Source organism: Semicossyphus pulcher, unplaced genomic scaffold (assembly GCF_022749685.1).
Source record: "Semicossyphus pulcher isolate SPU_LCO1_2020_fin unplaced genomic scaffold, fSemPul1.0.p SCAF_13, whole genome shotgun sequence".
Taxonomy (NCBI): domain Eukaryota; kingdom Metazoa; phylum Chordata; class Actinopteri; order Labriformes; family Labridae; genus Semicossyphus; species Semicossyphus pulcher.
The window spans coordinates 4,236,831-4,251,930 of record NW_027211637.1 but is presented as its reverse complement, the minus strand read 5'-3'; the positions used below and the strand labels follow the sequence as shown (position 1 = coordinate 4,251,930).

Genomic DNA, 15,100 nt, shown 5'->3' with positions numbered 1-15,100 from the left:
AGCATCAGCAGCTACCAGCAACCTGCTTTACATGATTTATTACACTGACACACATAGGCTATCAAATAATGTGTGTGTGTGTGTGTGTGTGTGTCAGTGTCGATATGCGTGAACTTCCCACTGTAAGTCCATGCATCTGGAACTGATACGAGCAGCACAGTGAGTTTTAGGAGGATGAAAGATGTGTGTTTTTTCTGTGTTAATCAATAAGTCTAGACTTGAATCTGATCCAGACTTCTCCATACTTTCCCAAAAAAGCTACATATAGCTCACATACAGCATAACACATGTACAGAACACACAGGTAACAGGGCTTCCTACAAACACGTTTATTCACACTCGTAGTACACTCCTCTAAATACATTTGAGAACAAAGGTAAATAGAAGCTAGCTTACTGTACAACAGGATGTTCATTTGTAGATTGTGGTCAAATGTAGAGTTAAACCCGACGATGAAGCAGGGTATGCTGTAGGGTTCGTCTTCATTGCGGTTGACATGGCACTACCACAGTAACCCTCAATGGAGTTGCAATAAGTATGCACCCTCTCATCCAAACACAGTCGATTCTGGTCCAAAAGACAGGATGGTGAATCTGTGATTCATAGACAACATGTTTGTCCTTTCCATCAGGAGCTACATTTTCAAACTGTTTTCACAAGGACAACTTCGGAGACAAAGCCAAACTTTTTTAAAGACATTTTACAATAACCATATTGGAAAGTCAAAAAAAGAAAGTCAATGAGGATCCTTTTCTTGGTGGGCGCAAGAATCCTCTGAAGAGCCGGTTTTAAGTGATAATCTCAAAGATTTCCATTTAAATAAATGTCTGTTACGTCTCTTTCTATCGCAGAGTGAGTTAACACAATGGTGATGGAGCCTATGAAGGCCTTTGCATTTGCAGTATTACAGACTGGGTGTCTGTGGCGACATTGGTGGAGAAAATCTCAAGCAGTGCCCAGTTAGTGACACGTTTTCCATCAGCCAGCAGTGGTTGGTCTGCCAGAGAGGGTAGGCGTCGCTAAGCGGCTGCTTTTTTTGCTCTCTGCAAGTGTTGTGAGTAAACAGTAATCTACTATGGCTGAACAAACAAAGAAAAGATGGATGACTACAGATACAACTTCAACAATAAGTGACAATCCAAAGAAAAAGAAACAAACTCGACGCTCAGATGAAGCAAACAGTCTGAAAAGGAAAGCGACCGTCAGCCAGGAAAATCAAGAGTTACAACCGGAGCCAACCGTGGACGTCACACATGCAACACTGTCTGGATATCTGGGCAGTGTGCTCCCGCAATTACCGTTTATCACCATAGGTGCCGCCAAAAAGAACGAAACTGAGATCATCTGAGATCTGAGATCGTCATGTAAATAATGTAATGGATTTGTATAACTTTACCGACACTTATTTTACGACTTATATTAACCCAAACCGAACAAACCTTTGCTGCCTAGACCTAACCATACTTCCTGTCCCACGTACATTGGCTTTGTTTTATAGTGACTGCACATCATTTTAACACATTACATGCCTCCAGCAAAATCTCAGGTAACGTGTGAATTATAATTTTTTTAATTTATCGATGATCGTACAGTTTTTTATAGAATTAAACAAACAAAATAGTCTGTTTAATAAGCTCCTTAACTGAAAATGGGGGACTGTGTGTGTGTGTGCTGGCAGTGTATTTTTACACACGCTCAGGTATCCTTCAACATGACTAATTACATGAGGGTGACCTGCACATGTACGCGCACACATATGCACACACGGCTCAGTGTTTCTGCCTAACCCCCCCTCACCAGCCAGCTGCTCTGTTTTGTTAACATCGGCACTTTTCAGTCCCTCACACACACACGCACACACACATGCATACACGCGCACACCACAGCCATATCTATTCATACGATCCATGGAGACATGCAATCCATGGAGACGATTCATGTAGCAGGAGAATAAATGAGTGCAGGAGCAGATAACGAATGAACCCGCGCCAGCCTGGTATGTTACTGTAATGAGGCCAGGGACGGCTTTGTGCTCACCTTGTAGTTTTTACACCTCCTCCCCTCCCTCTCCTTTTTTCTCCTCATGTCACCTCGCCTCCATTTCTCTCTCTCCCTCTCTCCCTTGTCCTCTTCTCATTCCACCTCTTCTTCTCTGTAACTCACCTCTCTCTTATTTCCCCCTCGTTTAAACCGTTCCAAACAACTCCCTCTTTCGATCTTCCCTGTTCTACTTTTCCTTTTCTACTTTCTACCAGCTCTCATTGCCTCTCCTCTTCTCCCACTTTGTCCTCCCTTATAATCTCCTCTCCTCTTCTCCTAATTCCACTCCTCTCACTTTCTCTTTATCTGCTCTTTTGCAGTCCTCCACGTGCATCAACCTAACTTTCCCCGACCGTATCCTCCAACCCTTCTTCCTCCTCTCCTCTCCCCTGCTCACCCATACTCTCCCCTCTCTTCCCCAGGGGGCCCTACACTATGAGTTGGCTCAGGTAGATTAATTACATGCAGTGACATGGAGGAGCTGGCCAGAGGCTTCAGTAATGAGTCTGATTACTCATCTCCAGCAGCTTCGGGCGCTCAGGGGAGGGAAGTCAGGACGGCAGGCCAGCAGAGGGGCTGCTCAGTAGGGGAAGAGGAACTTCTACCTACAGGGTTTCACCACGTTTCTCTAACAGCACCGGTGCCACCACTTTCAGATCAAAGCTCTACCAGGAGTCAGCAACATCCCATCAATACGTGTTCAATTACAAACATGTACGTTAGGGAAAAAAACTTCAACTGGAAGCTGAGCGTTACATGAAACAGAGATATGCTTGACCTCATGTCTTCATAACTGTGATCAATTATTCAAACGCTGTAGGTCAGCAAGAAGTATCCTCACCTAATCACCAGCACACCAGAGGAATGACGGGTATGGAAAACATCCTACATAGAGGCCAAAGAGGAAGTCCAGAGGGGGATGGCTGGGAGACAAAAATATAATTAAATGCAGAGCATGTGGAAAAGATGAGCGTGGATAATAAATCATAAACAAAAAGATTGCCAATAGTTTTAGAGGAATTACAGTAAACGTCCCAGTTGTTCGAGTCTGTGTGAAACCAAGGAGCTGAAACTAGTTTAGATTTCTACAAGAATGCTGCGTTCGGTCGGACATTTGACTCTTTTAATACTTAAATGTGTGGCCTTGATTTCTCGGTCATGTCGATTTGCCCTCTAAAACATCAGGAAGATCAGCCCCTACCTTTCAGAGCATGCAACACAACTCCTGGTACAGGCTCTCGTGATAGCACAGATTGATTACTGCAACTCCCTCCTGGCAGGCCTTCCTGCATGCACATTCAAACCTCTGCAGATGATCCAGAACGCAGCAGCGCGACTGGTCTTTAATCAACCCAAAACAGCACACGTCACTCCACTGTTCATATCCCTCCTCTGGCTCCCAGTTGCCGCTCACATCAAATTCAAACCCTGTTGCTCGCTTACAAAACAGCAACAAAAACGGCTCCTGCCTACCTGAACGTCCTCATCCAGGTCTACACTCCGTCCCGCCCACTACGCTCTGCCAATGAAAGGCGCCTGGTACTCCCATCACAACAGAGCCCTAAGTCTCTAACTAGACTCTTCTCCTCAGTAGTCCCTCGGTGGTGGAACAAGATACCAAACTCCATTCGGTCCATCACTGCCTGTTGGCACCAGTGTCCGATCGCACATGAAGCTGTTTGTTGGCTCTTACTGACTTCGTTCCCTCCTGTCTTGATGGTTGCTTGTGTTATATTAACTCTCAGATGTACATCGCTTTGGACAAAAGCGTCTGCTAAATGAAATTGTAACATTGTAAACCCAATGCTTCTATATCTGCTTTATTCTGGTTTGTTGTTACGTTCATATTTGAAATCACCCCTGTCATCGCGTTGCCAACTGAAACTTTGTCACTTCCCTGAACAGTCATCATTGATTTGCCCTCCTCTATGCATGTACAGCGCTGTAACTTTCTTTTTGAAAATTGCTTTAAAAGTAATCTTATTATTAATATTATCTTAGGAAATAAGATGCTCATTAGCCACGGGTAGATTACATCCCATTGCAGGTCTGTGTGTTGGTTGAACCCTGCTTCTGTCCTCACTATTTCCCTCTGGAGCTCTAGAGATAGAGGAAGTACACTACAGTATAATCATATTTCCTTTCAAACACATGGCCTCCAGATCATTTACAGGGTTATGCACGCAGGATAAATAGCAGCAAATAGTTTGCAGAAAACAATCAAGTGAAACACTTTGCCATTGTTGTGAGACAAAGACCCTATGTTACCTGTAGCAGGTTAAGCTGAGAATCAAGGTAGAAGTTTTTCTTTCATTGTAAAAGGAGAGGACTTGTCCTTGTAAATCCAATCCTAAGTCATGGAAATATTCCTGCATATAATATCCTTAGGGAGTAATTTCAGAGGTCAGAGCGACTGACAAGATCAGTGTGATACATTATTAAAGTGTCAGGTCAACAGAGTAATGTCCTGGTGTGGCTTAGAGAAGGGTTTACCAGCGATGGCACGTCCCGTTAATCCACTGCTGTGGTCCCAATTAAAGTATCTTTACAATTATTACTTTTAAACTTAGTATAAATATTCATGATCCCCTGAGGATGAAGCCGAATGAATTTTATGATGCCCTGACTTTTTCTGTAGTTGCAATCATGAGGTTGACATTTCTGGTTTTGGAGTGAAATGTCTCGTCTTCCATTGGATCGATGACCATTAAATTTAGCACACGTTCACGTTTCACTTAGGATGAACTGACTACATTCACTGATCTCCAGACTTTTCTTTAGACTCTTTCATCAAGTTAAAAGCTCAGTTTGTTGAAAACTTTGGTTACGATCAGATACTTGAAATAATAATCAGCTGCAACATGTGTTTAATTCTTAGCAGCAAATGTTAGCATGACACACAAAACTAAGCTGCCAAACATGGTAAACATTATATCAAGCCAAGTGTATGTATAATACAGCAAGGTATGTGCATAGGTCAGTGTAAGCACTGTCATAGTCAAAGTCACTTAAGTTACCATGTTGATGTTAGCATTTAGCTATTAGCAATGTTGTGTCTAAACAGCCTTGCAGAATCTCTAGCATTGCTGCAGACTCTTCTGTCTTGTTCACTTCTGTCTGTAACTGTCTCTCACTACAAATCTGGATCTATTGGAAAGTTTTACTCTTACTTCTTCTTCTTTACTCATTTCTACAAAGTGGTCCCTAGTCTTCAGTCCACAAAAAACAGGTGATACTTAAAGGTAAAAGAAGTAGGATTTTTCCATTAATTTTGTCAACAACACATTCAAAATGGGCAACTCCTCCTGGGCTCTTCGTCACCAGAAGCTCACTCTCACTCTCTCGAGCGAGAACACGCCCACCCCGCCGAGCTAACACCGACAGCATCATGGTTACCTTTGCACTAGCATGCTGACCGCCGGTTAACTTGTCCTACCTGGTTTGAGGCACCTACCTGTCCAACAGAAAGAAGGTGAACTCTGCATCGCTCTTTCGCCGTGTTCACCGGTCTGAATGGGGCCCAGTTGCCAATTTGAACCACTCTCACACTCACCTATACGCTGTGATTGGCTCAGAGAACCACAACAGCGCCCCTCCTGAAGACGTCCTGTGCAGAGCAAAACAACAGAATAGATGCAGAGGGAAGGGTCTCACAAGGGTCTGCACACACACTCACTAACACACATGTATAGAGGCCCATAAGTGGTGATTTATATTATATTATATTTGTTAAAGTCTATATTTTATTTTTCAAGGAAAATCCGACTTATTATACCTTTAAGTTCTAAAGAGGATTAGCTCAGCTTGTCTTCCGTCCCTCTTCTGATATCTCTCTGCTGCTGCGTGTCCTCCTCTGAATCTTTTTCATGCTCTCCTCTTTATTTTTAAACTGGCCTAAAACCTGTCTGTTAATCCAACGTGTCCCCACGAATGCAAGTTAGCCAGTGGGTGATGCTCAGTGTGACTGTGTGGCACAGTGCCTCGGTGTCACTGTGTGGTTTGTGTCGGCGTTTTAAACCATGTGACAGTATGAATAAAGCATGATGTGGCGGGCAGCAGGGTGGGCAGGGGCTGACAGGGGAACAAGCTCAGCCAGTGTTTTGGTGACGGCAGACAAGTCAAAACCCTTAAAGTTTAATGGGGGCCACGCCGCAGAGCGAGGAGGAAGAGGACCGTGTGGGCATGTGTGTGTGGGTCCTGTGGTTTCTTGGGAGCTGATGCTGCCTCACGCTGCCCTTTAAACAGTTGGACGTAATGGTGATGCTAATAAAATCAGCAGCCTACCTCATGTGTGATGGACCAGGGTCACACTGAACTAGTGGGAAGGGAATAAGCGCAATCAGGCGTTCCTTTGTGGCAAGGGAGTTTGGCTGAATCCCTCGGCTCTGAAGCTGCTGACCTACCAGAATCCTGTGGTTTCAGTGGACTGTGTTCCTCTCTGCTGCTTAACTCTCTCAATACAGAACTAACCACCGACCAAATTCCTTCTTCTGTGGTTGCTTACAATGTGTCCTGTTTTCTTGTTTCTCTTGTTGAGGGTCTTTTTCTTCAATTTGTCCCTTAAGCTGCTGAAGGCTTGAGGCTGATCTGAAACCATCACTGTTCTAAAATAACACCATGTTTAGTTGTATCCATTAATCTGAAATAGCATCTGTAAAAACAAGGATTTGTCCTTGGATCAAGGATGATCTTTACTGCAAAGAAAATGTTTTTAATATTAAAAAGTGGATCTCAGTTTTTTTCTCTTTGGCAGCACCTTTGGCGAATTGCAGAAGCACACTTCCCAGATATCCAGACAGTGCTACATGTGTGACGTCCACGGTTGGCTCCGGTTGTAACTCTTTGTTTTCCTGGCTGACGGTCGCTTTCCTTTTCAGACTGTTTGCTTCATCTGAGCGTCGAGTTTGTTTCTTTTTCTTTGGATTTTCACTTATTTTAGAAGTTGTATCTGTAGTCATCCATCTTTTCTTTGTTTGTTCAGCCATAGTAGATTACTGTTTACTCACAACACTTGCAGAGAGCGGAAAAGCAGCCGCTTAGCTCCGCCTACCCTCTCTGGCAGACCAACCACTGCTGGCTGATGGAAAACATGTCACTAACTGGGCGCCGCTTGTGATTTTTCCACGACACCCAGTCTGTAATACTGCAAATGGCTTTAATCAGTGGGCCATAGGCTCAATCAGCATTGTGTTACCTCATTCGGCGATAGATAGAGACTCAACAGACATTTATTTCCATGTAAATCTTCAAGATGATCAATTTAAGGGTTATAAACTCTTCCTTTTTTGGGGAATAAAATAACTGCTTAAACTCAAATTGTGACTTCATCCACAAACAGAACAACATTAAAAAGTACCGTGACATGTTTGGTATCTGAGTTCTAGTAGTGATACAGAGAAGAGTGGGAAAAAGTGCCTTGAAATCATGTGTGTGTCTGTGTGTGTGTGTGTATCTGTGTGTTTCTCAGGCCCCATTGCCCACATGGGATGGTCGAGTCCCGTCTATCAAATCCAGTGTGTCAGGGAGCAAATTGGAAATGCCAATTTCACTTTGCACTGCTCCGTATCTTATCTCTCCCTCACCCTCATCCCACCACTTAGCTCATGCCTAAATGAATAAGGTCCTCTCGCACGTCTACCACTGTCTGATTTCAGCCTGCCTTCACCTCTATGACCACTCCTCCTCCTCCTCCTGCTCATCCACTTCTTATTCTCTTCCCTTTCTCTTCATCCTTTCCTCCATTTGCCTCTCATCACCTGTCTTGTCCTCTCTCCCTCCCTGTCCTGCCTCATCTCCTCTCCTCTCCTTCCCTTCCCATTCTTGTCTCCATTCTTCCATGCCCATTCAGCTGGAACCCATCTGTTATTTCTCTGCCTGTATTTATGAAATATGTCTGTTTTGGTAAATATGGATTTATGCGTGTGTGCATGCTCGGGCTGTATCGCCGTCTGCAGCGAACAAGCCCGGGCGAATCACTATGCAAATTAAACAATATCTCATGCAATTTCCCAATTTGCATTGAATCCATTATAAATCAACTCTTTCTCACACACTGTGTTTTTTCTGTCTGTTTCAGTATGACTACGACGGCGGTGACATCAGCGACCTGCCTGTCGACCTCTCGGTGGTGTGGAATGGAAACTTTGTCATTGACAACCCGTTCGATATCCAAGGTAGAAGATCTTTTCCTCTGTCTATAACTGTGTCTCTTCTCGACTTTAATTTGGCAGAAACATGCAGGTATTGTTGCTTGGCAAATATTTAAATCGGCCCCGCTTGTTTATCTGCCTGTAATGATTTTTCTGTGAGCGCCTTGAGCAGCTTTTCCCCTTCACAAGAAATCTGTAATTTCATTTCTGACAGCCATCAGGGAGAAAAGGTGAAAGAGTACCATCCATTTACAAAAACACTATTCCTGTCTCAGGGATAAAAGAGGGGCAGAGGGAGTGATTGATGGACGGCGATGATAACAAACAAACATCCAACACAGAAATTAATAGGGATGGATGTTGGAGACGACGATAAACAAATGGCCAAAGCAATAGGCAGGAGGGGGGGGCCGACGGGTGGATGACAGGTTGATAAATGCAGCATGTAATGGCGGGGGGGAGATGAGAATAAAGGAATTGATAAAGAAAAACAGAAAGCGACATGGAGGGATGGCATTTATTATTTTTAATAGTTATTTGAGCATGAAGTGGAAAACAATTACCAATTCTAAATTCTTTATCAAGTGTAATACATTGGGTGGCGGAGGCTAATGATTTTAGACGTCCCATTACACAAGATAATATAAGTCCTGCTCTCAAGTGTGTCACACAGTTTTTTCCTCCAAATTTGCATGTTCAGAGTCCGATTAACTCACCCTTCCTGCTCCGCTCGCCTCTGTTTTTCAGATTCTATTCACCACTCAGTCTTTAGATGACATACGTGCACATTTTAATCTCACTTCCTTTGTGTTCTATCTGACCTCATTTTGATAAATGTCACACTCGCAGTTCATTTTGCAGATTGCTTGGAAATTAGTTGCTTATCGGTCATGACCTAATTCTTCTGCCTGTGTTATTTTGTTTAAAATATGCTCCTGTGGAGTTTCTGTCTGTTCGTGCTGAGCGATCTTTTCTGGGGGATTAAACGTCCCGTTCAGCTGGTGTGGAGGAGTACTTCAGCTGCCACAGCAAAATGAACAATCACACTTTGTCAATCATGTAGATTGATCATATGCTGTAACATTTGATGACTTAATCAGCAAACAGGCCGTTATATGGTGATTCATCGAATAGCATCGGAAGTTATTCAAGTAATTGACATTTGTGTCTCAAATGATAGTTATTATATTACTTACTACAACCAATACTTTAATTATTGGTTCAATCAATGGAATGGCAGGCATATATTATGGGACTGATTTGTGCATTTCATAGCTATTGACTGGTGTATGTTTTCACCAGGATGAAAACTTATTTTTAGAGAACTTGTTGTGCAGAAAACGATGCTTAAGGTGATGAAGGAAGGGAGTCATCAGGTAGTTTGTCCAACAGAGCGCACATGGACTCAATAGATTAGTCTTCTAGCACATCTGTAGCAGAGCATCACAGCTGAGCTAACATAGAAATGTAGGATCTGTAGGCAGGGATGAGGATTTTAGGGTCAAAGTAAAATAGCCCAATCACGTATCAGCAAGGCTGCGGCGTATGCAAGAAAAATGTGGAGAAAAATGTGGAGAGCAAAAGCAGCCGGAACATAATGCGTCGTAATGACATCCCGGCTCCCATCAGCGGCCATCTGACGATGATTTAATTTACCTTAATCTCTATAAACAGACATCTGCAGCAAGTCCAGCTAACAATCTGTTCTAGATCTAAGATTTAACTTGAGATAAATTCTCAGACGCGGGTCACGAAAGCCATTCAACGTTCAGATTTCTCGACTTCCTCAAATGCCTCAGAAACGATCGCTCCGACCTCCGTTTTAAAGTACTTTTCTTCTCCTCTTGAGGACGGACCTGACAAAGCTTCATTTTTAATTTTTACTTATCTGCATCTTGATGTTGTTATTTGAGCAAAGGTAAGACCCGTTTATTAAAGTCAATCACAAGAAAAACAGTTTCCTCTTCTGTGAACAACGCAGCACGCGGAAAATGAAGTCTCGACTGGAAGTCATTTATGCTAACCGCTGGCTCCTGACATGTTCACCGTTGTCCCCAGAGGCGATATCGTCATCAGACTATAGCCAATGGGATCCGAGATTAAAGCTGAGCAGACATTAATAGGTCGACAATGTTAATTTATTATAAATATTATTCAATAAAGTCAATGCTTAAACAAAGCGGCCTTCTGACTACCTTTGCAGATTCATAACCGTATTGGTGCACAATTTGCACACAATCGATTTCAGTCATTCCATTTCATTCCAGCTCTAATATTCACTACTTTTCACTGTATCAGTAATCGATACATTTTTACATTACAAACCAATCGGTCTCCAATTTCTGGTAGAAAGACGATCAGAGTAAAACTTCATTCAGTTCTGCTCAATGATTTGTCGACTATTTAGTTTAATTTTGGAAAATACCCTTTTAAATACCTTGTTAGTCAGAGAGTAGATACAACAGAGCCCATGACCTCTTATTATGATTGTTATTATTATTATTGTAACTGACATGGTTCAAAATTGTTTCTTAATATCTGTCAGCTGAAGTCGAAAGAGCATGGAAGGGTTGGTTAGACGAAGACAATTACTGACCTCAGATGGGATGTAGCTGTTTGTTTAACATAATAAATCATTGATTATACCTGAGAGATAATATGGCCTCCATGTAAGAAGAGGTTGAACGGGTTGAAACACATCTTTGCTGTCAGCTACAGTAGAATCAAGTAGTGTTTGACGGGGATGTGTTTGATTTAACAGCTTTTAGTTCAAAGTATCACGACTGAAATTGGAACTGAACGTCAGCAGAGAGAACAAGTTCATTTGTACGTTTGCTCTCTGGCAGCCTCGTAACCCAAAATGTTTTAACAGCTCGGTGTTGATATTTAGAAAATAAACACAGTTCACAGTTAAAACGACTGAGCTGTGTGGAGTTGGGGGATTTTGAGGCACTGTTGCATATAGAGCGTACTCTTCTTTTTCTTCTTCTCCAAGCCCTTCACATCCAAGATCAGATGTGTCTTTGGATAAAAATGGTAACAGGGCTTTAGACATCAGTCTGTGCACGACATTTGAGTTTTTATCCAGCTAACTCTGGAAACAGGCCCCAGGGATCCGTGCCACAGTCAGCGCTTTGCAAGTGACAGCAGTGGTGTTGCGCTTTGAGAGTTTGGGAGTGTGAAATCCAATGATCTTACAGGCAGTGTGCGTGTGCATGTTTGTGTGTGTGGACTCGACAAGCATGTTCCCTGTTGTTATGACTATGAGTAAGCAATGCCTGCGACTTGACTCTCTAGGTGGCAGAGAATTTATGCAGGAAGCATCCAAGACCAGTGGCTTGTTCCTCCCAGCAAGCCAAAGACAGGCTACGCGAGGTTATGGATGAGTAATTGGTATGAATCACCAGCTCTATCAACCCCCTGAGATAAAGTTATTGTCCTAAAGCCTCACAGAAAACCTGTGAGGATTACCAGCCCAATGCAATGCTTAGTGTTAAAACTCCTTAAAAACACGCATTATTAAACCGTCCTCACTCACACAAATCTCATAAAGACCTTCTCCTCCTTTTTTCTCTCCATCCTCTATTAATCCCTCCCTGCTCCATCCTTGTCCTTTTCTTTCTGAATCGCAGCCGTATTATCCGTCTGAGGCAGAGCCGCTCGGCCCTGGCCCGGCTTCGCCCCGGTGTAAAGTGGAGATGTTAATGTTAATTAAATCATTCATTTGGTTCAGATTAATTAGCGTCGCGCTACTTTTAAGCTGAGCCGTGGCTAATCAGATTAGGCCGAGCGGACGGCCGAGGCGGGCAGATGGATACGAAAGAAGCTCGCTTTGAAGTCCAGCCGCCGTCTGTCTGCAGACGAGGAGGAGGGAGGAGATTCCTCCGAGCTCTGTTGCTTTTTTTTTCTCTGTTTTTCTGCTTTAGCTCGTTTCCAATCTGTTAAACTGGTGTGACAGCAAACAAACCTGCCTGAAGGTAAAGACACTGTAGTATCCAGGATGGTAAATTATGATAGAGTTAAACAGATGACAAACAGTAACAGAAGAAAAATAAAAAAACACATCAATGCACGTTTTCTCCTCTTGTTTGCATGTGACTCTCTCTCTCTGTTATTCTTTCTGTTGTGTAGAGTCTCTCTCTCTCTCTCTCTCTCTCTTATTTCCTCCCAACCTCTCCCCCTCTCTCTGGCTCTGTTGCTCTAATTCTGCTGTCCTCTCGGGGCCTCACCATCTTTAAATTCATAACAATTCGTGTTGCTGTTTTGTTAACAAGCGCAGCTAAAATTTACCCCCCCGTCCCTGCTTCCTTTCATCTCCCTCCCTCCTCGCTCCTCTCAGGTGTTTGAGGGTTTAATATTTTTTTTTATCTATTTATTTATTCATTTTTTTTTATACTTTTAATGACTTTTTCCACTCTGCAGAGTTTGGGGAGCGTTTTTTTACACAACCAATTATCAATTCCCTATTGGCGTGAGAAGACATTACCTGTCGAATTAATTTCTGTAATATCCCTGTAGGACGCTTGTTCATTTATTTTTTATTTTCCGTATTTATCCATTGAAACAGTTATTTTCTCATGCTCGCAGCCTTGGAGTGCTAATAAGCACCAAACGAAGGTTTAAGTTGTGAGGCGGGTGATTAACATTCATTTATGCTGTTCCTCTGCTCCCTCTGAGGCTAACTGACACATAAACTCCTGATTACTTACTTTTTTCCCGCCACTGTTGCTTTCTTTCAAATTAACAACTTATAGAACTTTCTGGTCTCCAAAAATCTGTCTGAAGCAGTTTAAGAAAAGGTAAAGTTTTTCAGTAAAACTTTAAGTGCGTGTACGTTTATTAATTTTACAGTATTTCAGGTTGTTTTTTAGGGGGTGCCAACAAATTAAGCTCAATTTCCATTAAAAGCTGTACATATCAGGGAACCTGTGACTGTGGGCAGAAGACCCTCACCTTGTGTCTCAGTTTTTTAGGTATACTCATTTAAAGCACAAAACACATGGAAGAAAGAATGCTGGAGGAGGGCAAGTCCAAAAGTGGGACACTACTCCACTTGAATAAAGTAGGCTAAAAGTTGGGTTACAGCTCAACGCAAGCAGGGTGACGGATATTATCCCATCCCGCTAACTTGAGTTAGCCTCTTCTCAACTAGTCTGACTCACAAGATGTCCACTTTGTGTGTAAGCCTGCTTTGGGCCTCCTATTTCTCCCCCCTCCACTGTCTTTGTTGTTTCAAAATCCCTTGAAATCCCTGCGGCAGTCTTTTGACAAAGATTTGGAAGGTGCAAAATGGCAGGCTGCTCGGTTGCTTTGGTGCTAATAGCTGTTATGTTATACAAAGGATATGTTTAGAACACTGCTTCTGTGTGGATTTAGCCACACAAGAAGTGGATTTTATTGCAAAAGATGCACCAAAACAACCTTGGGACACTCTTGTCCTTTTTTCCTAAGTGCTGATTATGACGGCTCCACAGCAGGAGGACTTCTTGTATGACTACAACTCCACTCAAATCAAACATGTCTTCTCCTTCTCTCTCTCTCTCTCAAACAGCTCACCTGTACAAGTGCAGAGCGCTGCGGGACAGCTGCGGTATGTGCCTGAAGGCTGACCCCAGGTTTGAATGCGGTTGGTGCGTCCAGGACAGGAAGTGCTCGCTCAGGCAGGAGTGTAACGGTGGAGGAAATTCCCACCTCCCGATGCAACTGACTGAAAGTGGAGGGTGGATGCACGCCACCTCTGGAAACAGCCGCTGCACCCACCCAAAGATCACTAAGGTAAGTGAGTGTGTGGTTGCAACCAGTAGAATCTGGAAGCTCATGTTTTATTTGCTCTGGCAGATGCTTTGGTGCCCCTTCCATTTCACTTTCATCTGACATGGTTCAGGGGCCAATAACAACCGTTTAACCAATATAGGGTGGGTTTAAGTTCCATGCATGCATTTTCTTCAACAAGATGGGGGCTGCTGGTGTGGAACTTTCTGAATCTGTACAAGGAAAGGGAAAACCTAGGCTACCAATTAATGTCATGCCACATGTCTGTGTACTATATTGAATTAGAAGCCGTATGAATTAGCTGCAGCAACTTCCTACAGCAGCCTAACAGCCTACAGCTATGTCACATGGTTTGCTGGCGCCTATCCCAGCAGTCATTGGACGAGAGGCGGGGTACACCCTGGACTTATCGGCAGTCAATCACAGAGCTGACACCTAGAGACAGACAACCTTTCACACTCATTCACACCTACGTGCAATTTATACCCCTTTCACCGCGAAATTAGCATGTTCATGCAAGTTTTTCAGACCCGGGAAGACCCGCTTATAGATGCCGATTGTCTCTTTTCCCATTGCCAGTGGAGTATACTCCTGTCGGTCTCTTTTCTGCTGCGTCACCATCTGATGACAGGGTTTGTAAGCAGTGAAGACACTACGGTGGTTAGGTCTTTATTGTCTGTTTATTTGGTCGCTGACAAATTTGGAACGATGTTTGAGCGCTGCTTGGACAGAGACAGGTGGAATTTGTAGCTGAGATGACGAGGAGTCGCAGAAGTTGCTGACGGAACATAGCATCGTGCTGGAAAGGGGGCGGAGATTATTGTGTCGACACGGGTTTTGTGTTCCCATCAATGCCTATCGGAGCCGAGGAGATAATTACCCGGGTCTACTGCAGGTTCATGTGACCCGGGTCTGAATGACGATTGTAGCCTTTCCCATTAGACGAAAAAGCCGGGTGTTACTGGGTTTTTTGACCAGTGGGAAAAGGGCTTTAGAGTCACGTATGAACCTTACAAGCGTGTCTTTGGACTGTGGAAGCCGGAGTACCAGGAGGGAACCCACGCATGCACTGGGAGAACATACGTCCGAAACAGGATTAAAACCAGGAACCTTGTAGCTGTGAGGCAACAGCGCTAACC

At 43.4% G+C, this 15,100-nt stretch overlaps 1 protein-coding gene across 1 annotated transcript in view; it reads left to right on the top strand.

The window, feature by feature from the left end:
• LOC138590044 (plexin-A1-like) overlaps positions 1-15,100 on the top strand; it is a 294,703-nt gene that overhangs the window by 207,065 nt on the left and 72,538 nt on the right. Inside the window, exons 11-12 of the mRNA XM_069660575.1 lie at positions 8,117-8,213; positions 13,741-13,964. Coding sequence (XP_069516676.1) covers positions 8,117-8,213; positions 13,741-13,964 — 321 coding nt within the window. The remainder of the gene's footprint in view (positions 1-8,116; positions 8,214-13,740; positions 13,965-15,100) is intronic.